The sequence below is a fragment of the Mus caroli genome, chromosome 10, assembly GCF_900094665.2.
Source record: "Mus caroli chromosome 10, CAROLI_EIJ_v1.1, whole genome shotgun sequence".
NCBI lineage: Eukaryota > Metazoa > Chordata > Mammalia > Rodentia > Muridae > Mus > Mus caroli.
Window position 1 is genome coordinate 23028648 of NC_034579.1, and position 26231 is coordinate 23054878.

Consider the following 26231-nt stretch of genomic DNA (forward strand, 5'->3'; position numbering starts at 1 on the left):
CATATAAGATCCACAGAATTATGTAACTAGGAACTTGTGTAAGGCACAGTCCAAACCATTTGGGCATCATAGCAATAGTTATATTAGAGGTGGCTCTTGTAATTCCATATCAGTTGCTAAGGGACTCCAAGCTGTTTAACTTTAAAGCATGCCAAATCTAAACTGTTTCAAACTTTGTGTTTTGTAAGTCAAGTAAAACAATTTAAAAATCTGTTGTCACTCACATGTAATTTATTATTTATTTGAAATCAGTAATTATTTTATAATTTGAACTAGGCAGTATGTTATACATTATGAATTCAATGGCAAAAAGACCGTATGTCTTTCCTGAAGAGTATAAAGCCCATAACAGATGTAATTTGACAGGACTATGGAAAAGATTGCACAGACAGGTGGAGTGTGAATCAAATATTCTGTTGTTTGTTAGAGAAGATATCTCAGCAAAGATTGCCTCACAGTCATTTAACTATTGAGTGAGTGAGTGAGTGAGTGAGTGAGCGAGTGAAGCTCTAGGATGGAGCCTAGGATCCTGTGTGCAGTAGGTGAGTCCTCTACCAGAGATTCTTGTCCCAGCACAAGGGCTGGTCTGATCTTGAACTTGCTCTTCTCTTGCCCATTCTACCTCCAGCATCCACAATGCTGTTAACCTATAATGGGATGCTCTGTGAGAAGATGTGTAGATGAAGAAAGTTTAGGAGAATGAGCAAATTTAAGGAGACAAGAATCCAACTATGAACATATGGCACCTTGGAATGACAGCATGTGTGTGGGTCCATGTGTAGCAACAATTGGGAGGAAGATCCAAGCCAGACAACACTAAGGCATGAGACAAGAGAAACTGGACAAAGTAATAAGAAACAGGTGACACTTGAATTAAATGGCAATAGTTTATATTGACAGCCACCATGTTTACAAACATCAATAATATATCAGAGTAGAAATTACTTTATGCACTTTTATGTTTTAAATTAAGAAGATAATACAAGACTATTATGTAAATATTTATAGACTTTAGAACCTATTTGTAAAACTGAAGATTTCAGGAACACTTTTCTGCCACATCTTCCTACCTCATTTTTTTTTAAATCTGAAATTTATTTCTAAAACCATATCAAATGGAGTTTGACAGCGTAACGATTTATTACACTAAAAATTTCTGTTTTAAATAGATGGAACAATGCTGTAGAAAAAAATTAAACTTATAAAATGTTGTCTGGTGAAACTTGAAGATTAAATGTTATGAGGCTTGTGAGAAAAGTCACTTGTATTATATATATGTCATGGCTCACAATTTCATTTCTTTTAATGGTGTGGCAATTATCCCAACATAATGCTATTAACCTTATCATTATAGAAACATCAGCCATACTAACCTTTCACATCATTTGCTAGCTTCTTGGCTTCATTGAGGATCCTGAAGCTTTTCTGAAGGGAGCCTTTGGCATCTTCTTTTAATAAGCCCTGAGGACTTGTTGCCTGTAGACAGAAGAAAGGTGACACATACTAAACTTATGGGTAGTGAACCATAGAAGGCAATGCATAAACAGAGTTTACTTTAAGAACTATGGATTTAGCATTGCAGGTTTTCAATATATATTTGATGACTGGAAACTGTTTCTTATGGCTTGAGATGGTTTGGAGCAGAATCCTTTGGACATTCCTGTTTAAGGCAAGTAGAAAAAGTGGGGCTGGGGAGTTCCTTGGCATACTAGAGATGAAAAGAAGAAACTACAAATTTCTAAAACAACTGATTAATAAAATATAAAATGAAATAAAAAAAAAAGAAAAGAAGAAACTAGGATAATGTGTTACTATAAAATTAATGACACAAAGTAGAATTTTGACCCCATGAATGAAAGCTTCAAGAGTTATTGGATATCATCTGTCAGTATTAAGGGCTACAGAAGTAAAACAAATTAATACCTAAACCCACTGACTGACTTTCCCCCTCAACATCTTTTGTTGTTACAGGGTGACCAGAAAGCCCTTCCTACATTCTCAGTGTGGAAATGGAGATAAACACCAATCTCTTCCCAAACGTATCCCCAGGTTCCACTGCAATGCATGGACTTCTAAATGAAATTCTTAGAACCACAAGGATCTCTCACAAAGACATTTTATGTCAGGCTTAGACATGAACAGAGGGACGGAAAGATAATAGAACTGAAAAAGCATCACAGAGAAAAATAAGAACTTTTATCTTTATCCCTAAGAGGTGTGTGTGTGTGTGTGTGTGTGTGTGTGTGTGTCTGAGAGAGAGAGAGAGAGAGAGAGAGAGAGAGAGAGAGAGCTCATATTGGAGGCTGAAGTACAACTTCCTGTGTTATAGGTGTCATTCCTAAGTGCTGCTACCATTTTCCTTTGACATACAGTCTCCCACTGACCAAGAACTCCCTGGTAGGGTTGAGAATCTGTCTGTCTCTGATTCCTCAGCCTTGGAAATACAAGCAACTATGCTTCATTATGTTTTTTAATTTGCACCCTAGGGATCGACCTTAGGTCCTTCCATTTGGACCAAGGTAAGCCTAACATTGTGACATAACACAACCTTGATACCATGACAACAAAAGCAAAGAAACTAAAGTTTCTTTGTATTCTTTTCCTTCTCCCTCGACCCATTTCTTCTTTCCATTTCATCTGATTTCCAATATCATGTTTGCATTTTATACAGTCTTCTAGAAATTTAATAATTCCGCATAGCCTTCTTTTATCCAGCTTCTAACATTTGAACACATTCGGATATTAGTCTGAGTTGTGTATCAATACTTGGTTGCAACCGGTACACAGTTTCACTACACAGATATGCCTAAAACCCTTTATTCATTTATTCATTCATCACCCAATGGCTGCATGTTTTGTTTTCATCCCTGGGAATCCTAAATAGAGCGTCCTTGACCATTCCTGTGCAATGTTTCTATTAATATGTTTTTATTTCCCCAGAAATAAATTCCCTGTAATAGAAAGACTGGATCACATATAGGTATAAGTTTGAGATTTTAAGAAATCACCAGCAGGTGGATAAAGTATTTAAACTGTTTTAAACTCTCAACAATAGAGTGTTTTATTTCTGCACATTCTTTCCAACATGACCTCACTATTTTGAAAAGGTTAATGTTCTAACGTTAGCATTTTGCTTTCAGTTTTAGTTTTCCTACTGACTCACCACGCTAAGCATCTTTTAGTGTATTTACCTACCATCTTCCTTGGTGGAGATGACAACAAGTGGAGAACCTGTTTAAAGCTTTTGTTGTTTGCTTTGGAGGCAAGGTCCCATGTAGCCTAGGATGTCCTAGAAGTCACTATACAGCTGAGGTTAACTCCATATCTTCCTTTTTTGTTTTCTTCAAGTCCTGGGATCACAAGATATGCTTGAAGTTTAAGTCCTTTGTTTCATTTTTTATTAAGTTATTTGTTCTTATTAAGTTTTGAAGGATATTAACATGTTCTTGGTATGAGTCATTGATCAGATACATAATTTTGTAATTGATTTTACTATATTGGGATTTACATTTTATTTTATTAAAATTAATTTGTTAAAGGCATCATCTCCAGATTTTGATGAAATCTGTTTATAATTTTCTGTCATGTAAAGTATCAGGCTTACAGTGTTGTACACTAAAAATCTTTACCTAAGATCAAATATATTTCTTTCATATTTTAAGTGTTCCATATTTTTGCACTTTATCCATAGGTCTGTAATATTTTATGAGTACTTTTGGAATATGGACTAAGATATTTTTGTACAAAATATCCAATTCCTATTTATGTATTTATTCACTTGATATGAATTGGTTTTATAAGCATCAGGGTCTTTGGACCATATAGTCTTAATATCCCTCTGGACTTTTCTGATTTAAGGAGCTACTTGTTAATATTGACCAATGCTACATTGTCTACACATTTTAAACTTATAGAAAGCATTGAAGTCCAATAGAGCAACTGTGTTATTGTGTTTATTCCCAATGAATTCAACATTGGTGTCATTTTATAAGGAATAAGTGCTAGCCATCTTTTACCAGGATTTCTTTCAGTGTATATTCCAATGTGTTTAACATTGTCTGCATAAGAATATTGGAGTTTTTGACCCATAGACATAGTCTGTATTTGGATTACTTGACTTTATTTATTTCAGGAGTGTTCAGTTTCTGAGTATTATGAGCTCTTACAAAATTTGTTTCTATCTTGATTAATGATGCTATTGCCCATTTGAAACCTCAACTTCTAATTCTTTTCTAATAGAATCTACAAATGATTAATTTTGTGTATTTCTGTCATGCTCCTTAACTATGATCAATCTGTTTATCAGTTTTAGTAACATTATTTTAATACATGACAATGGCAACCCCTCTTAGACAGCATGGTGCTTCAGAATGAATAGTGAGTACATTTGTTTAGTGTGGGTTACTTCTGTTTCCATTCACCTCCCTACAAGCCTGGCCACCTTCTAAGGAAGAACACTGAATAAAAGTGATAAGCAAACCTGTCAAGACCATATCCAGAAGTTAGGAATGACACTCACCCCCTGGTTGAGGGATCGGGCCACCCACCCATCTTCAAAATTTTAACCCAGAATTGCTCCTGTCTAAAGGAAATACAGGGACAAACAGTGGAACAGAGATTGAAGGAAAGATGATCCAGAGATTTCCCCACCTGAGGATCAATCCCACATGCAGACACCAAACACAGACATTATTGCTGATGCCAAGAAGTGCTTGCTGACAGGAGCCTGATACAGCTGTCTCCTGAGAGGTTCTGCCTGATTCTGAACAATACAGATGCAGATGCTCACAGCCAACCATTGGACTGAGCAGAGGGACCCCAATGGAGGAGTTAGGGGAAGGACTGAAAGAGCTTAAGGGCCCTTATCTGACATCAATTGGAGGGGAGGCCTTTGGTTCTGTGAAGGTTTGATGCCTCAGTGTAGAGGAATGCTAGGGAGGTGAGGCAGGAGTGAGTAGGTGGGTGGGGGAGCACCCTCATAGAAGCAGGGTAAGGGGGAATGGGATAGGTAGTTTGCAGAGGGGAAACCGGGAAAGGGGCTAACATTTGAAATGTAAATAAAGAAAATACCCAATTTTTAAACAAACAAAATAGTGATAAGTGTAGACATCCTTTCATTTTTTTCTGAATTAAGAAGAAAACTTTGAAGCATTTTGCTCTGAAGTATGATGGTTCCTCTATGTAACAGGCCTCATAGCTAATATGCGAGAAGTTCTCTTAGTCACAGTATGCTTAGGATATTTTTAAGAAATGATCTTAGGTTCTGCTACATTGCCTACAGCCACAGACATAACTGATATGATTTCTTTAATATTATAAAACATTGATTTTCAAGTATTATATCTACTTCATTCCTTTAATTAACCTTACTTAGAAATACTATATAATCTTTTTAATGAATAGTTAGATTTGATGTGTTATAATTTTGTCAATTTTTACATATGATTTCATGAAGAAAATTAGTGTGTACCTTTGTTGTTAATCACTGACTTTGCCAGGTATTTGTTTAAGAGCAATAGTGGGCTGATGAAATGGAGTGTGTATATGTGTGTGTGTGTGTGTGTGTGCATGTATGTATACATGTGTGTGCATGTATGTATGCACATACATATATGTGTGGGTGAGTGTGTGTAGTTTTCACTTAAAAATGATTCTCTCATGAACACAAAATTATATATTTTTTATTTATATTTTTAGAAATGTTTGAGTTTTTTAACTTTATTTTCATTTCATAAGCAATGGTGTTTTGCCTGCACATATCTGTGTAAAGGTATCAGATCCCCTGGAACTAGAGTTATAGACAGCTGTGAGCTGCCATGTGGGTGCTGGGAATTGAACTTGGATTCTCTAGAACAGTCAGTGCTCTTAAGCTCTGAGACACCTCTCAAGTTCTATCAAAGCTATTTGAATTATTCATTTATGTGTTGGTAAATTTTAACAGTTTGATATTTGTAAAAAAAAAAGGGGGGAGGGTATCTATTTCAATAAGATTGCTGTATTGGCACAACATTACTTAAATGTATTCTGAATTTCTTTTCCTTTCTGCATAAGGTAGAGTGACATCACATCTTTTATTGCTAGCTGTGGAGATTATCAATCTGGCTGGCTAGTTATTACCTTCCAATCATCCATTCTTTCTCTATCACAAGCCTGCATTCTTCCTGGCTGTTTTTATTACTGCCCCCGATCACATTTTGTTTCTTCCTTCACATTTGCTTTTTAAAATATAGTATACCTTTTCATCCAATAATCTTATTTTCCATAAACTTTAGAAAGCTGTGAATTTCTGTAGAGCTATAGGTTTCTATTACTCTCTGTCTTATAAGGAGATAAGTGATGTATGAAGGCAGAGAGGGAGAGAATGAAAACAGTGTTGGGAAAGGCAGGGGGCAGGCGATTTTGATGCAAGGACAAGCATCCAAGTACTTCTGTACTGTAGGCTTGCAGAGTCTCCAGACTTACGTTGAAATAAAACTGTTAGATGTGACCTTTCCACAACATTTGAAATCAGATTAGGGGTATTGAGACATGAGCAATTGGAGCCATTAACGAGAGACACTGGAGTAAGCAGTTATAGGAAGAAAGGGGCCCTCAGCTGGCCCTTGCAATTGGCCTGTGGAATCGAAAGGTTTGAATGTACAAAATGTAAATGAATTTAAAAATAAGTCAGGGCTAGAGAGATGGTTCAGCAGTTAAGAGTGCTGACTGTTCTTCCAGAGGTCCTGAGTTCAATTCCCAGCAACCATATCACCATATGGTACTCACAACCATGGGATTGTAATGGGCTCTGATGCCCTGATATTCAGGTGTGTCTGGAGACAGCTAGAGTGTACTCTCGTACATAAAATAACTAAATCAATATTGTTTAAAAACGCCTTAATGTTTTCAGACAATCTTCAAAATATTAAACAGCTGATGGCATGCAACTGTCAGTTATAAGCAATCTGGCAATACCCAGGTTTGGAAGGCAGGCTCTCTGATGATAAGGGAATAGCGAGCACTAACATCTTATGGATAAACAGAACTGTTTCCACTCATTGCAATTTGGAGAGACCCTTCCAACATTTCTCAGTAAGTTACTGAAGCACGGCAGCAGAATCAAGACAGGTGATAAAGCAACATTCTCTAAGCTAATTACACCTCATTCATATTCATAAGCATCACATCTGAGTTTCTGAGCTGTGTCTACAACATATGTGAAATACAAATGAGAGTCTCAGAGCCACAGGATATTAAGTTTTTTGTTGTTAAAGATTGTATTTTTATAAATATCTCTTCTGTTCTGAGCATATGCTTTTATATGTGTTGTATGTGTATGTATAAGTGGATATATAATTATACAAATTTACTGTTATTTAAAATATAATTTATTTTATATAAGTTTCTGTATGAATTATTCATTCATAGTTAATATGATATGAAAGAGGTTAAGATAAAATAGTAAAAATATATACGTTTATATATATATATATTTACACACACACACAAACACACACACACAATTATACACTTCACAAAGATTTAACCAAGGGATTAACATTTTACTGCATTTTCATGTTAATTTTATTCTTTGTTAAAACCCAAAGTAGCTCATATTAAAACAAAATGTTAATAATACAAAATGAATTTATTAATTTGTCTGACAAATGTATTTGGTTTTGAGCACAATGGTCAGTCCTGGATTTCCAAATGGGAAGACAGCAGTTCTTACTGAGGAAGTTCAAAGATCACTATCAAACAAAAATGTTCACCCTATCAAAGGCAACCTACAGACTCAACCCAATACCCATCAGAATCCCAACACAATTATTCAAGGATATAGAGAAAGCAATTCTCAAATTTATCTGGAAAGGCAAAAATCCCAGAATAGCAAAAATAATTCTTAACAATAAAAGAACATCTTGGGGAATCACCATCCCTGTCCTCAAGCTTTACTACAGAGCAATAGTGATAAAAACTGCATGGTATTGGTACAGAGATAGAAATATTGATCAATGGAGTAGAATTGAAGACCCAGCCGGGCGTGGTGGCGCACGCCCTGCTTGTGGACGTTGTACATCGTGGTGCGGAGCCTAGTGCGCACCACGATGTACAACTAATAGCTGAGTAGTACTCCATTGTGTAAATGTACCACATTTTCTGTATCCATTCCTCTGTTGAGGGAAATCTGGGTTCTTTCCAGCTTCTGGCTATTATAAATAGGACTGCTATGAACATAGTGAATGTATTTGGAGGATATTAGGACTGCTATGAACATAGTGAATGTATTTGGAGGATAACATCCTTAGTGAGGTAACCCAATCACAAAAGAAATCACTTGATTTGCACTCACTGATAAGTGGATATTAGCCTAGAAACCTAGAATACCCAAGATATAATTTCCAAACCACAAGAAAATCAAGAAGGAAGACCAATGTGTGGATACTTCATTCCTCCCTAGAATAGGGAATAAAATACCCATTGAAGGAGTTGCAGAGACAAAGTTTGGAGCTAAGACAAAAGGATGGACCATCCAGAGACTGCCCCACCCAGGGGTCCATTCCATAATCAGCCACCAAACCCAGACACTATTGCATATGACAGAAAGATTTTGCTGAAAGGACCCTGATATAGCTGTCTCTTGTGAGGCTATACCAGTGCCTAGCAAATACAAAAGTGGATGCTCATAGTCATCTATAGGATGAAACACAGGGCCCCCAATGAAGGAGCTAATAAAGTACCCAAGGAGCTAAAGGGGTCTGCAACCCTATAAGTGGAACAACAATATGAACTAACCAGTACCCCCAGAGCTCCAGTCTCTAGCTGCATATATAGCAGAAGATGGCCTAGTCAGCCATAATTGGAAAGAGAGGCCCCTTGGTCTAGCAAACTTTATATGCCCCAATACAGGGGAATGCCAGGGCCAAGAAGTGGGAGAGGGTGGGTAGGGAAGCAGGGTGGGGGGAGGGTATAGGGAACTATTGGGATAGCATTTGAAATGTAAATGAAGAAAATATCTAAGATAGAAAAGATAACAGAGGAGGAATAAATTAGAAAAAAAAAGAATTGATAAGTGGGACCTCATGAAATTGGAAAGATTCTGTAAGGCAAAGGATATAGTCAATAAGACAAATCAGCAACCTACAGATTAGGAAAAAAATCTTCATTAATCACACATCTGATAAAGGGCTAATATCCAAAATATATAAAGAACTCAAGAACCTAACGACCAGAAAACCAAACAACCCAATCATAAAATGTGATATACCAGCAAGATTTTGCTGAAAGGACCCTGATATAGCTGTCTCTTGTGAGGCTATGCAGGTGCCTGGCAAACACAGAAGTGGATGCTCACAGTCAGGTAATGGATGGAACACAGGGCTCCCTATGGAGGAGCTAGAGAAAGTACCCAAGGAGCTAAAGGGGTCTCCAACCCTGTAAGTGGAACACCAATATGAACTAACCAGTACCCCCAGAGCTCCAGTCTCTAGCTGCATATGTAGCAGAAGATAGCCTAGTTGGCCATCATTGGGAAGAGAGGTCCCTTGGTCTTGCAAACTTTATATGTCCCAGTACAGGGGAACACTAGGGCCAAGAAGTGGGAGTGGGTGGGTAGGAGAGCAGGGCAGAGGGAGGGTATGGGGGACTTTTGGGATAGCATTTGAAATGTAAATGAAGAAAATACCTAATTAAAAATTGGAAAAAAAAAAGAAAAAAAATTCGGTATAGAACTAAACCGAGAATTCACAACAGAGGAATTTTGAATGGCTGAGAAGTACCTAAAGAGATGTTCAAAGTCCTTATTGATCAGAGAAATGAAAATCAAAACAACCCTGAGATTCCACCTTACACCAGTCAGAATGGGTAAGATCAAAACCTCAGGTGACAGCACATGTTGGAAAGGATGTGGAGAAAGAGGAACACTCCTCCATTGCTGGTGGGATTGCAAACTGGTACAAACACTCTAGAAATCAATCTAGAGGTTCCTCAGAAAATTGGAAATAGATCTACCTGAGGATCCAGCAATACCACTCTTGGGAAAATACCCAAAAGATTCCCAACCATGCCACAGGGGCACGAGTTCCACTATGTTCATAGCGGCCTTATTTATGATAGCCAGGAGCTGGAAACAAGTTAGATGTCCACGATAGAAGAATAGATACAGAAAATGTGGTTCATTTACACAATGTAATACTGCTCAGCTATTAAGAGTTTTGCAGGCAAATGGATGGAACTAGAAAATATCATCCTGAGTGAGGTAACTCAGATCCAAAAGGACATGCATGGTATATATTCACTAAGTGCATAATAGCAAAAAAAAAAAAGTATAGAATATCCAAGATACAGTCCACCAAACTCAAAAAGGTCAACACTCTGAAGGTCCTAAGTGAGGACTCCACAGTCCCACTTTGTAGGAAGAAGAAAGCAATCTCAAGTCAGGAGCAAGGGAGGGAATGGGAAGGGAAAGTGGGTAGGGGTGGGGCAGGATAGGGTGACCTGATCTGGTATTGGGTGAAGGAAAAGGTCTAAAGCCCTGAGGGCCAGCAAAAGGAACTCAAATAGGCAACTTTGGAAGGTAAGAGGTTGGGGGATTCCCTCCAGAATACACCAGAGACCTGGAAGGTGAGAGACTCTCAGGACTCAAAGCAAGGGACATTAGAAGAAATGCCAGACAGTAGGGAGAAGGAATTTATAGCGCCACCTCCAGCAGGAAGATAGGATATCAAATGAGGGAAGGGGTTACCATCCCACAGTCAAAAGTCTGACCCATAATTGTTTCTGTCTGAAAGAATTACAGGGATGGAAATGGAGAGGAGCCTGAGGAAACAAAGGTCCAGTGATAGGGCCAAAATGGGATCCAGCTCAAGGGGAGGTCCTGACACTATTACTAAGGCTATGGAGTGCTCACAAAAAGGGACCTATCATGACAGCACTCCGGAAGACCCAACAAGCAGCTGAAAGAGTCAGAAGCAGATATTTGCACCCAGCCAATGGACAGAAGCTGCTGACCCCTGTGGTTGAATTAGGGAAAGGCAGAAAGAAGCTGAGGAGAAGGACGACCCTGTAGGAGGATCAGCAGTCTCAACTAAACTGGACCCCCGAGATCTGTCAAACACTGGATCATTAAACAGGCAGCATACACCAGCTGATATCAGGCCCCCAACACAAACAGCAGAGGCCTGACAGGTCTGGTTTTAGTCAGAGAAGATGCACCTAACCCTCAAGAGACTGGAGATCGCAGGGAGTTTAGAGGTCAGGTGGTGGTGGTGGGAGGCAGGAATATCCTCTTGGAGACTGGGGGTGGGGATGAGGTATGGGATATGTAAGAGTCAGAGGGTGGACGGGCAGATAAAATCTGGACTGTGTAAATAAATAAATAAATAAAAATTTAAAATGTTACATGTAAAATTAACTTGTATATGAAGATCTCTATTTGGCAGTATGCTTTAAATTTTTCCAAATAAAAATTTAAAATATGTAAAAATAAATCACTGTTGAGGAACAAATAGTCTTTCCACTAGGGATCAGAAGTATGACACCAGGAGTTGGGTTACCAGAGAAGGAGTGAGAGGGACAGAGTGTGAGGGGAAGCCGGAAGGTCAGCTATGTTTCATCAACTAGATAAACTACGCCTTTGTGACTTATTTTTTAAAACCTTAAAAGCTGTTCATCTTTCTTTCTCTATTAGACTTTATAATGTCCCTCAAATAAATGTATCACAGATCAATTTCCTGAGTTTGTTGAGTTGACTATTTGAATACATGTGGAATATTCATTTGTATTTTTTTTTTGAAGTAGTAACTGGCAGTGCCATTCTGTTTATGAAATAACTCGTTTCAGAAGACAAATTACACACTTCCAGAAGGGGGAATGTGCCGAGATAATATGCCAGCTTACGTGATTTTAAATTTAAAATCTTTTCAACAAAGAAAACTATTTAAAATGTAAAAGTCATATGTAATGTTGGTAATTCAGTACATTATGTTTACATAAAATTTGTAAAGATGAAATTATACGTGTTGTGGTGTTAGACTACTGTGGAGATGAAGAATGAAGTACTGATTATAACGAATTATCAGAGAAATGAGGGAATCTATTGCTATATAGACTTTAAAAGACACAACTTTGGAGAGTAATGTTAAAAAATGTGTTTTTGAAGTCAGTTGCCATATGAAGTTACAAATCAGTTACATTGAAAAGACACAGTTGTGGAAAAATTATTAGCATAAGAAGAAATATGGGACAGATAGACCATAATATTATAAACAAACATTTGTAGTTAGATGGATGCTGCACAATTTTATTCTCTTCCCTCTTCCTGGCCCATATTTTGTATTTTAAATAACAGACATAAGTTGTTTTTATATTAATGTCATAAAGATCACATGCATTTGAAAATAAGGAAATCACTATTTATAAATTTAAATATAGTTTTTTAAAAAACTAACCTTGTGTTTTTTTAAACTTTAGCATAATTAGCATATGTGTGCATTTGACACATGTGTGGCTGCAGGTGCAAACATGTCTTTGCACACAAGTGGATGTTAGAGGATACATTGATTCAGTAGTCTCCTTCCACTGTAGGGCCCAGGAAGTGAATTCAGGTTCTCAACCAGCCATAGCAAGCACTTTTGCCTTCTGAACCATCTCACTGGCCCCAATTATAGATTTCTAAATTACTAGTATCTAAAAAGGAAGTAGATCAAGTAGATCAAGTTGATCAGTAGCTGATTAAGGCACCAATCGTACATTCTAGAATGATACAGGGACTGAGTGAGTCCTTGTGGAAGACTGAAAGCATGCAGAGTCAGCAGAAAGTCCCAAGGCTTGCTTCTGGGAATCTAAGTTCATGGTTGACTTTTTAGCTTGCTGAGAACACAAAGACAACCAGAGGGCACTTAAAATATGAAAGAATCTGATAAATATTTTGTCAAATGTCCAAAAATATAAAAACATGAAAATACATAAGAATTGTTTTTCTTTGATCCCACTGTGATAGCCATGATCAATTTAGGGCCTCTGAGTGGCAGAGGTTTACTGTCACAGGACAGGCACTAGGCTGGCTGGACCTTGGCAGCATTTGATGCTATCACTTTTTAAATACACCCAGTGTCGGGTCATGAAAAATCACTGGCTTTTCTGCTTCCAATAGATAATTATTTAGTCATTGACTTAAGTGTGTATATTGTGTATGAAGAAAATGAGTGAGATCCTGGTGGTATAATGAAGATGGTTTTCACATGCAGACTCAGTATAACTGTGCATCTTAGATCCTCTCTAACATTTTTTTGTAGTTGCTGATATGGGAAATGTTGAGTTCTCAGTTATGATGTGAACTCAGCAATGAAGAGGAACAACGTGCTGGTCACCAGTTTCGATGTCATATTGAACTGTAACATCAAGTGTAGGTTCCCATGATTTTCTCACCAACATTACATGGTCATAAATATTAATTCGTAAATTTATAAATACCCAATTACTATTTGAGGGACTGTTATGTTACTTTTTAGGGAATAAAGATGGAAAATAAAAACAAGAAGAAGTGCCTAATGAATAGTATACACATCATGGCCGAAGTCATACAGTATTTGGACTTACAATATTATTTCTGTAGAAAATACTCTAGAGTCACCTTCCTGATGTTTTTGAGTTGTGTAATTTTACCCAGTTATAAAAAGAAAATTTAAATATTGAACATAATGTGCCCATATTTCTAAACAAATACTCATTAGCCAGGCTTTAATGTTTAATCACATAACTGCATGACTCACATTGATTCAATGTCTTATAGTGAATCAAAAGATTCCTGCCACCCTGGATCCCAGAGATGTATAAAGTAGAAGATAAATTATTAGGGATAGGAGTAACATGAAAGAAAATAACACATGAGAAAATAACACCAGGAGGAACAGAATAAAATAAAGGAAATGAGATTCTATAGGGAATATTCAGGAAACCATTATTTTTTTATTAGCAAGACAAGTAATAAAAAATGTTTATTCCTGATTTGATCACAGAGAAGAATTTCATTCACTTTATATATCCTATATGTTTAATAGTACTATTTATTCATTAATTTTAGTAGATTCTCAACAAAAATAAATTTAATATTACTAAAACAATGAAAATATAAACATGATTAATATGTCAAATAAACAAGTACTTTATAAATGAATCTATTATACATACCATAACTTCCTTGATACTGGGAATGAATGATCATCTATAATTACAGAGTAAACATTAAGTCTACTAAAAATTAAGATCTAAAGTGAAAGGCACTAAATCTACCCAAGGAAACCGGTATGTTTTGTGTCCAATGGAATGCTACACACCCATTAAAAACTAAGGAATGACAGAATGAGTGAACATATTGGTTACTGCCTTAGAGAGATCAGCCAGGTGCAAAAAGACAAAATCCACATGATCTCACCACTGTGTGACATCTAGTGTTGGCCTCACAGAGGTAGATTGGTTATTATTAGAGCTGTGGTTAAAGACCAGTGAGAAGATGTAGGTTAAAGGATACAATTACATCCCACAGCAGGGATGAGACCTCCACTGTCCACAGGGAACTGTAGTTGAAGGTAGCCTGCTTTACCCTCTTGAGATACTGTGCAAAGAATTGACATTAGCTGCTTTTACCACAAGGCAGTAACACTGTGAGGTAAAGCTTTTATTTTTACCTAGATTTTGTCATTCAACAATGCATACGAACTTCCAAACATCATGCTTCATATGATAAAATGTAGGTGAATTAAAACATTTTTCAAAATCAGGGCACTTCTCGATAATAACCTATCTGTCATAATAACCTATCTGAAAAGGCAATAAAAAGAAAACAAAATGAACAAATGAAGAAATCAAAATCCCAAACCAATTCTACTTACTAAGACATAAAGAAATAAAATAGGAGGAAAATGAAATAAATCCTTAGGAATAAATTTAGCCAAGTTGTAATGGCTATTCCTGGTTGTCAACTTGACTCTATCTGAAATGAACTACAATCCAGAATTGGAGGGTTCACCTATGATCCAGATCTTGAGGCTGGAAGACACAAGTTTTTGCCTGGATCTTGGCATGGATATCTTGAGGCACAGTGACCATGAAAATCTTAAAAACAGGTAAAGTAGTACACGCCTTTAATCCTAGGAGACTAAGGTAAGGAGATCTCTGAGCCCTCTGAGTCCCAGATCCAGGCATGGTGGTACACACCTTTAATCTGGGCCACACCTTCTACTGGAGGCCTACATAACGACTCTTCTTTGACTGCCCTTACTTGCCAGCACATCTGTTAGAACCCACTTCTGCAGAAGACCAGCTGAAACAACTAGCCTTGTGGGACTGAGCAACAACTAGATTTTTGGACTTCCCATCTGCAGATGCTCATTGTTGGGTTAGTTGAACTACAGACTGTAAGTCATCACGATAAATTCCCTCAATATAGAGAGACATTCTATAAGTTCTGTAACTCTAGAGAAACCTGACTAATACAAAAGTGAAAGATCTATATACTAAAAGCCATAAAATATTGATAAAACAAAATTAAAAATATAAAGTTAGCAGGAGATATCCTGCTGTCTTAGGCTAGGAGAATGAAAAACCATATTGCCAAGGCTGATATACACTTTGAATATCATTCTATATTTCCAATGACATTTTTCACAGGTATAGAAAATAATACCAGAGTTTTTCATGGATATGATTGATCCCCTTAAATAACTTAAAAAAATCCTGAACAAAAAATAAACTTGAAGTCATCACATTCCTTGACTTCAAAATATATTCAAAGCAATAGTAGTCAAAGTAGCAAGATCCCAGAGTGAAAATTTAAACATACATCAATAGAGTATTGTAGTCTCAGAAATGAGCCCATACAAATATCTGCAAGAATAAACTTGCGATAACTAGATATCCATATGCAAACAGTGAGAGTAGGCCCTACCTCACCTCATGCAGAAAAGTCAATGCAGAGTAGATTCACAAAGGATCTTATATGGTGTGCCTGGCAGGGACTCAGGCCTGGGAAGGCTGTTCTATATAGCAGTATTAAGATTAAGTCAGACAAGTAGGAGATGAGGACCCCATGCATAATATGCATGTTTGAAATTGTTAACAAATTAACAGTAAAATATAAAAAGAAAGAATTGAACAGTTATCAAAATGCTGCTTCAGAAAGAGCTGGCATTTAATTGTGGGATTCAGCAAGTTCTCACTAGAGGCTGATTGATGTAAGAGAATAAACCTCCTCAGTCCTCACTTTCCTTTGTCTTTATCACATGGTTTCATTCTCTTACGCTTGCTCTCCCTGAGATGCCATCCGTTCACTGCGCTTTAGAACATTGTACTAATGTTACCATCTAATGCTCGAATTTCGGCCTCCAAAGTTGTGAACCAAATAAAACTCATTTCTTTATATATTCCTTAGCCTTGGCTACTTCATTTCACTAACAGAGAATGAACTAATTGGAGATTATAAATTTAAACAGAGATGAATGAGTTATAAAACAACTACAGGAAACAAAGGAAGAATGCCACACACATGGTCATGTGTTTCTCTTTTTAAGATATGTCAGAAAAAACACAATTGTCAAAAAAAAAATAAGATAGACAATGGAGAGTACATGAAACTACAAATCTTCTGTGTAGAAAAGGAAGAAATTAACAGAATTGCTTATTGAATGGGAAGAAATATTTATAAGCCATACACTAACTCCTGAATAAAGGAGCTCAGAAATCCAAATAATGAGAAAATACAAATAAAAACAAACAAAGAAGTGAGGAGTGACTCTGAAGAGGAGGAAGGATAATGGATTTTAATATAAAGCATTCACAATATCATTAACCACCATAGAAATGCAAAACAAGGCCACAAACTATTACTTCACATTTACTAGAATTGTACGAAAAATGTTTGTTATGTTAACAAGTTTGAGTGTGCCAATTAAAAATAAAGAAACTTACAAGCTAAGTCATATGTTCTAATAACTGCATGTGCTATAAAAACTTTGACAGGCAAAGGACAACCCAAACTGAACCATGTTCTGGGAAAGAAAATCCTAGTGACAGATTACTGCCTGGATAACAAAAGACAGAAATCTAATTCGTAAAATCTTACCCAATAATGTTTTCTTCTAATGTAAGTTTCAAGCATACCATTTGAACCTAATTAATAAACATCCTACAAAACATTTATGTTCACACAGATATTTAAATGGGACCTTAACCTACAGGGGAGAGAGAGAGAGAGAGAGAGAGAGAGAGAGAGAGAGAGAGAGAGAGAGAGAGTTAGAGAGTTAGTTGTCTTCTCTGTTCAACTTCCCTATATCTGTGTCAATATAATGTTTTATTAATTCTTAATGTCTGTATCATAATTACTGTAGGTTTCTAGTTCTCTTGTCTTTGTCTGGACATGGAAAGGGTATCCAGTGTTTAGTAGGCACTAATTGTATACAAGGCATAGGAGGGACAACTGGTCTTTAATAGTCATTAACTATATACAAGGTACCACTTATATGAACATCGGAGAATACTGCGTAGAATAAAGAAAAGACTCAGGGTAATTTTTGGTTATTCAAGTTTCTGTTCACTAAGGGAGCTTGATGACAGCTTTAATTTTAAATCTGGAGACATTGTGTTCTGGGGAAAGAAAAGTAGAAATTAAACATTTGTCTTTATCAGGCATAAAATGCAGAGGGAGAAGCCACCAAGTAGGTGCTTTACAACAAGGAGAAGAGAGAATCTTAGACCTCTCCAGATCTACCTGGGAAATGTAGATGCTGGGATAGCACTGGAAGCTTCCATCCTAGGCCAAGAAAAAAGTCACGTGTATATAGTTAAGCAGGGTGTTTTTCCTACTTCAGACCATAACTAATAAACTGTTGGAGGCCACCAAATATTTTTCCAATGGCTAAAGTAAAATATAGAGTAAGAAGTATATATTTTATATATATGTTACTCAAGCAAAATTTGAATATTCACCAAAGGACTAGTCATTCTTTATAAGATAGTACTGAGACTGGAGGCCAAGTCACTGGGGAATTAGAAGTAGGATGGAGATCTGTGGAGAAGATCAGAGAGGCCACCATCTCAGTAGAGAAAATTTTCACCTACATGATGGACACCTTTCTCTACCTTTACTAATATGGCTCTATGGGTATTTTTTCCTTCATTTTCTACAGTTATTTCTTATACTTCACATACAGAGGAGAATGAAGCAGGGTATAAATCCACAGAATCTGGAACACAAAGGCACCTAGGAATAAGCAGGGAGGTCAAGGTTCAGAGTCTGCCATGATTACAGAAAGATACCTCTCTGCTGTCTATCATCACTTCCTGCAGAGTGCCCCCCCTACCCTCTGGAGGAAGAACAGAGGATGTCCTTTAAGGAAAGCAAACGGGATGGTAAGAAAATATTCCTTCCTACTTAGAACAATTGTGGGTAGAGATCTATACCATCTCACATCACCCTACACAAGTAGGATCCACTGCCATGTTCCTCGAAGTGAACAAGCTGTTAGGATGACTGCATCACTGAAACATCATATGGCAAAGGATACAGACAGTGTATGCTCCAACCTTGGGTAATAAAAACCTGGGGAACCATGTACAGTAAGTGAAGCATAACTCACTCATCACAGTAGGAATTAAACCTATGACACCCATGCAAGCATGAATGAAACCTACATCTGCAGGATAAATGAAGAAACATTTTTACAAGATCTAGAAGTCATTGTTCTTCAGGGTGTGATCTCAGAGTGAGGAGTCTGAATTCTGGGGATTGTAACATGAAATCATCAGTCCCCCGTTTAAAAGGCACAGACATCCAAACATGCATGTATCATGAGCCTACAGGAAGTGGAGAAACTGCTTTCAGACCCATTTTAGTCTTACTTTCCAAATCCAAAATAAGAGAAAAGAACAAAACAAAACAAAAACAAACAAAAAAATGAAAAACCAATCTTATAGGCATGTCTTAATATTTTCCTCCTCATTTTCATTTTAATTAAAACATTTAACTAGATGATTTTTCAAGCATACAGAAGAGAAGAGAAATGTAGGCATCTGCACTTTGGGTCTTCATATCAGAAACAGGAACTTCCAGAGTCCTAAGTCCTCACTGGTTCAAACCATTTGATAATGTTTTATATAAACTTCCTCATGTCTATCAAAAGGATTGTCCTATATGCAAAAAAGGGATGGGAGGAGACAGGGGGCAGGGAGGCAGGCAGGCAGGGAGGCAGGCAGGCAGGCACTCTTAGAAAAGTTGGAAAAGTGGCTGAAATGTCAATACACTCTGCTCTTGCAGAGGCCTGGTGTTTGGTTCCCAGCACCCATAGCTAGGCAGCTGGCAAGCTCCTTGCAACTGCAGCTCCAGAACACCCCTTTATGGCTTCTGTAGGCACCTGCACATATACAGCACTCTTCACAGGGATGCATGCACGTGCACAACAGAAACTTGAAAATAAACCTTAAAAACAACAATAGACATTATTGTTAGCCCTTGAGTTTTGCACTCAAGACTTTTTTTTTTTTTTCAGTTTTATAGAATAAGCTGGGGACCCTTGCCTTCTTTTCCTGTGCTTTGGGAAGTTTTATTTGTGGGGTCCTTGAATTAATGGTAGACTTTAACATTTGGCTGGAGATAAATTGTGAACCACTGAATTACTTCACTTGATGAAATTCTTTGGAAGTTGACGATTTTACTTTAGAGATAATTTTGCTCTAGACTTACTTTCCACTTCATTTGAGGATTTAAAGACTATAGCTGCCATGGGATGCTAGTGTATTCACATTCTGTTGTGAATGTGCACGGTCTCTAGTAGCTATGGGCTTTTTATTCCCAATCCTGCTCCTGTGTTTGCCTAACACGCTCTGCCTTCTCTGTTGATGTGCTGCCCATTTGTCTGAGAATCAGCTTTCTATTTTGTTAATTCTAATGTTTTTTTCTATGCCATTAATTTCAGTTTTTGTTTTTATTTCTTCTTTTGCTTTTTAAGTGCCTTGAATGAAAGGAACCTTAGATTTAATTAGTTTTCATTTCGATCTTTTCACATCTTTCAGTAATTACCAGTTTATTTTCACTCCATAATTAAGTTACTCTTTCTGGGCTAAGTATTTGGTGGTTTTCAATTATTCTATATCCTTTGACTCTTAAAATATTTTTAAGTGTGTTTTAAATTTTGAACTTATATTCACTTGTCTCTTATATGCGTAAATGTTCATGTGGACATCCTGTGTGTGCCTTGTACCTATGGAGGCCAGAAGTAGCCCTAAGATCATCTGGGCCTGGAGTTCTAGGCAGTTGTGATCTACCATGTGGGTGCAGGGGCAGCCAGTGTTCTGAACCATCTCCTGTTGAGCTTGTCCGTGGACAGTTATATGACATTTTTGTCTGTTCCTATTTTTATAGTCCATGATGATATTCTACAGCCTAGATGTCTTCAGGTCATCATGTTCTTCTGGTACATTCTTCATGCTCTGCTTCATGGTCCTTTTGTTGTTGTGGTTAGGTTCTGTGAGGATTTTAATTAATAAGGCATCAATTCATTCTCTGATTGTTACAAGGTTCCAAGAGGGCATTTATTCATCCTATCTAAGGTACTTCTTTTAAAAAAAGTATATTTTATTTGTTTACATTTCAAATGTTATCCCCTTTCCCAGTTCCCCTCTGCAAACCCCCTATCCCTTACCCTGCTTCTATCAGGGTACACCCTACCCACCTACCAACTCCTGCCCCATTGCCCTAGCATTCCTCTACTCTGGGGATCAAGCCTTCACTGAACCAAGGCCCTACCCTCTCATTGATGCCAGATAATGGCATCAGGTCCTTCAGTCCCTAACTCCTCCATTGGGGTCCATGTGCTCAGTCTGATGGTTGGCTGTGAGCATCCACATCTGTAATGGTCAGGATCAGGCAGAGCCTTTCAGGAGAGAGCTGTATCAAGTTCCTATCAGCAAGCATTTCTTGGCATCAGCAATAGTGTCTGGGTTTGGTGTCTGCATGTGGGATGGATCCCCAGGTGGGGCAGTCTCTGGATGGCCTTTCCTTCAGTCTCTGTTCCACTCTTTGTCCCTGCATTTCCTTTATACAGGAGCAATTCTGGGTTGAAGTTTTGGAGGTGGGTGGTTGGCCCCATTCCTTAACCGGGGCGCCATGTCTAACCTCTGGATATGGTCTCAACAGGTTCTCCCTTCCTTTTGTGGGATATTTCAGCTAAGGTCATCACCGTGGGGTTCTGGGTGGTTCTTGCTTTCCTGGCATCAGGGACTTTCTGGTTGCTAACCCAGTTCCCCATGCCTCATTGTTATAATCTCTGTTCAATTTTCTGACCCTCTGTACATCTCTTCCATCTGCTCCCATACCTGATTCTTTCCCTCTTTTTCCCATGTAGGTTTCTTGGACATCTCTTTCTTTAGGTTAGGGAAGTTTTCTTCTATCATTTTGTTGAAGATATTTACTGGCTCTTTAAGTTGGGAATCTTCACTCTCTTCTATACCTATTATCTTTGGGTTTGGTCTTCTCATTGTGTCCTGAATTTCCTGGATGTTTTGGGTTAGGAGATTTTTGCATTTTGCATTTTCTTTGACTGTTATGTCAATGTTTTCTAATGGTATTTTCTGCACCGAGATTTTCTCTTCTAGCTCTTGTATTCTGTTGGAGAGGACTGATTCTATGACTTCTGATGTCTTTCCTTGGTTTTCTAACTCCAGGGTTGTCTCTCTGTGTGATTTCTTTATTGCTTCTATTTCCATTTTTGTGGATGGTCTTGTTCAACTCCTTTTCCTGTTTGGTTGTGTTTTCCTGCAATTCTTCAAGGAATTTTTCTGTTTCCTCTTTAAGGGCTTCTACCTGTTTACCAGTGTTCTCCTGTTTTTCTTAGAGTCCTTTATCATCTTCAGGAGATAGGACTTTAAATCAGAGTCTTGCTTTTCCAGTGCGTTGGGGGTATCCATGGAGTGGTGGGAGAACTGAGTTTTGATGATGCCAAGTAGCCTTGGTTTCTGTTGCTTATGTTCTTGTACTTGCCTCTCCATTCAGTTATCTGTGGTGTTAGCTGGTCTTGCTGTCTTTGACTGTGGCTTGTCTGTCCTGTAAGCCCATGTGTCAGCACTCCTGGGAGATCAGCTCTGTTCTGGCAGAATTTGGGTATGGAGAGCTATGGCACAGGGTCAGCTCTGGAAGCAGATGGACTCCAGAAGGATCCTGTCATTGGCTGTTTCTTGGTTCCTGTGTGCTGATGACTTTGGGCTGGTCCCTCTTGGGCTAGGAATTTGAGCAGAAGTGGTCTTACCTGTGCTCAAAAGATGTGTCAGAACTCCTGGGAAACTAGCTCTCTCCCAGTGGGATTTGGGTATGGAGAGCTTTGTAAGGTCAGCTCCAGGGCACAGGCAGAATCCAGAAGACTCTATGCTAACTGTGATTGTTGCTATGAACAGTCTGTTCCTACATTTTTAAAAATCAGTTTCCCAGATTTATCTGATCTTTCATTTCCAATGTTTCCATATCCTCACAGGTCAGTGGTATTTTGTGTAAGTTCTTACATTTTTAATCCAATATGAAAATCATTCTAACCTGGCTGAACATTTTATTCACTTTGCACTTAATTATAAGGACAACTTGTGTTATAGCCTGTTTGTTCTTGACAGTTTTTTTGTGCGTTCTTTATTCCCAGTCTTCCTTATGGCTAGATTGGAGTGCTATCCAATTCTGGTCAGTGCTTTCTCTACTCCACATGTGCTCAGGTCATTCATCCTATGGTGAGAGGAGAGCTGGAATGTTATTCTCCCTCTCTGACAGGACAGCTCTTCATTCTGTGAAGTATGGTGTTAGCTGTAAGGAAGACAAAGACTGACCCTGGCACAGTGGATGTAAGACACAGAACTAACATGAATCCAGGCTTTGAAATTTCTAGAATTATTGATGACAACAAGTGAAAGCTGTTCTGACTTATGTACTCGAACTAACTAAATTCTATCATATTTTCATCACATATAGACATATGCACATATAGACATATGTTCACATGAATGTAATGGTTTCCATTCCTGTCTGTCTTGCCTTTTGTGGCATAGATTGAAGATTTTCCATCTGATCACATTGTGATGGCTATTCTGGTTGTCAATATGGCTAGGCTATGGTCCCAGGTTCTTATTCAAAACTATACTTTCTTTCTGCTTCACAAACTGTGATTTATAGAATGTGAGGGCCACTAGAAATGGGAGAGCATTAAAATGTTTCTGAAGGTGCACTGACTGTGTAAATGTGAATCCCAGGTGTGCCTGGCATCACTTGCACTCTGCACATCATTGCTGCAGCCTTGACACACGAAATCTGCACTTTGCATTGTAGATTCTGATAAAAGACACAACACCAGTTGAACATCACCACTCAGATGTAAGACTGTTGTATGTTACAAATTGCAATGATTTGATTATGTATGTGTTTTCTGCTCTTATAGAAACAAAATAGTTTAATTAGAGAAAAGAAATATTTTCCTACTGTCTTCAGCATGATTGTATCACATTATTATGCTTTTATTATGTTAGAGAGCTTAGCTTTAAAATATGCTGCTTGAATTGTTAACTTTATTTGCATAAAACATCATTATACAAAATTTTGTTTAGGACTAGGGCAGAATTTTCAATAAATCTTACAGGTTACTATACATATTTTTGTCATATTGAGAGCATGCTTATGTGAAATAATGTTCATAGATAGCATTGCCAATTACAAAATCAAAATACTATGTCTGAAAAAATGTTGGAAATCCCTTTCAATCTGTACCAGTGCCGTAAGGAGACTTTGGGAGTGAACTCCACAGCCAGTCCCATAACACCCAGAGGAGGCTCCACTCCCAGGTACTCTAACATGCCCAGGACAACAGGATCAGAGGCACCCTGAGAAGACCTTGGGCACTAACTCCACAGCCAGTCCCACAGCATCCAGTAGAAGCTCCATTCCCAGGCACTCTATCATGTCCAGTACCACAGGATCCCAAGATTCCAGGATCCCAGGAGCATGATCAAACCAGGATCTCAGTGTCTCAGAGGCAGCTTGACTCCCAGCAGCTCTGACACACCCAGGATTTCAGGATCACATGATCCCAGAATCCCAGAATCCCAGAGTCAGCTGAACTCTGAGAAGTTCTGACACAACCAGGATCATAGGAAGGACATGTTCCAGTTAGATATATCGAGGGCAGGTAGCACTGGAGATAATCAGATGGCGGGAGGCAAGGGAAATAACACAAGCAACAGAAACTAAGGTAGTAACCCATCATCAGAACCCAATTCTCCCACCATAACAAGTCCTGGATACACCATCACATTGGAAAAGTAAGATTCAAATCTAAAATCACTTCTCATAATGATAATAGAGGACTTTAAGAACGACATAAATAACTACATTAAAGAAATATAGGAGAACATAGGTAAACTACTAGAAGCCCTTAAAGAGGAAATAAAAAAACCCTTTAAAAAATTACAGGAAAACACAATCAAACCAGTGAAGGAATTGAACAAAACCAACTAAGATCTAAAAATGGAAATAGAAACAATAAAGAAATCACACAGGGAGACAACTCTGGAGTTAGAAAACATAGGAAAGACATCAGGAGTCATATATACAAGCATCATCAACAGAATACAAGAACTAGAAGAGAGAATCTCAGGTGCAGAAGATACCATAGAAAACATTGACATAAAGTCAAAGAAAATGCAAAATGCAAAAAGGTCCTAACCCTAAATATCTGGGAAATCCAGGACATAATGAGAAGACAAAACTGAAGGATAACAGGTATAGAAAAGGTCGAAGATTCCCAACTTAAAGGGCCAGAAAACATCTTCAACAAAATTATGGAAGAAAACTTCCCTAACCTAAAGAAAGAGATGCCCATGAACATACAAAAAGCCTACAGAACTACAAATAGACTGGACCAGAAAAGAAATTCCTCCTGTCATATAATAATCAAAACACCAAATGAGAGCCCAGGCTACTATACTCAGCAAAACTCTCAATTACCATAGATAGAGAAACCAAGACATTCCATGACAAAACCAAAGTTACACAATATCTCTCCATAACTTCAGTCCTACAAAGGATTTAGATGGAAAACACTACCACAAGGAGGGAAACTATACTCTAGAAAAAGTAAGAAAGTAATCTTTCAACAACCCCAAAAGAAGATAGCCACACAAACATAGTTCCACCTCTAACAACAAAAATAATGGGAAGTAACAATCACTTTTCCTTAATATCTTTTAACATCAATGGACTCAACCCTCCTCCCCTAAAGACATAGACTAACAGACTGGATATTTAAATAGTACCCAGAATTTTGCTGCATTCAGGAAACACACCTCAGTGACAAAGACTGACACTACCTCAGAGTAAAAGGTTGGAAAAAAATTTCCAAGCATATGGTCCCAAGAAAGAAACTGGAGTAGCCATTCTAATATTAAAAAAAGAATCAACTTTCAACTGAAGTTATCGCAAAAAAAGTAGGAAGAACACTTCATGCTCATCAAAGGAAAAATCTTCCAAGATGAACACTCAATTCTGAACATCTATGCTCCAAATGCAAGGACAACCTCATTCATAAAAGAAACTTTATTAAAGTGCAAAGCACACATTGCATCCCACACAATAATAGTGGGAGATTTCAATACCCCACTCTCATCAATGAACAGATCATGGAAACAGAAACTAAATAGAGACACACTGGAACTAACAGAAGTTATGAGCCAAATGGACTTAACAGATATTTATAAAACATTTCATCCTAAAGCAATACAATATACCTTCTTCTCAGAACTTTCTCTAAAACTGACCATATAATCATTTACAAAACAATCTTCAACAGAGACAAGAAGATTGAAATTATCCCATGCATTCTATCAGATCACCATGGACTAAGGCTGGTCTTCAATAACAACAAAAACAGAAAGCCCACATACACATGGAAGCCAAACAATGCCCCACTCAACGATAATTTGGTCAAGGAAGAAATTAAGAAAGAAATTAAACACTTTTTAGAATTTAATGAAAATTAAGGTACAACATACTCAAACTTACGGGACACAAATGAAAGCAGTGCTGGGAGGAAAACTCATAGCTCTGAGTGCCTCCAAAAAGAAACTGAAGAGAGCATATACTAGTAGTTTAACAGCATACCTGAATGCTCTAGAACAAAAAGAAGCAAATACACCTAAGAGGAGTAGATGGTAGGAAAAAAAAAAAAAAAAAAAAA

General features: G+C 37.7%; 1 protein-coding gene across 3 annotated transcripts in view; it reads right to left on the reverse strand.

Annotated features, from left to right (window-relative positions):
- Positions 1-26231, reverse strand: part of Lama2 (laminin subunit alpha 2) — a 601578-nt gene that overhangs the window by 86738 nt on the left and 488609 nt on the right. For all 3 annotated transcript variants that reach the window (XM_021173596.2, XM_029482896.1, XM_029482895.1), the window contains one exon: positions 1374-1476. In XM_021173596.2, the coding sequence (XP_021029255.1) occupies positions 1374-1476 (103 nt within the window). The remainder of the gene's footprint in view (positions 1-1373; positions 1477-26231) is intronic.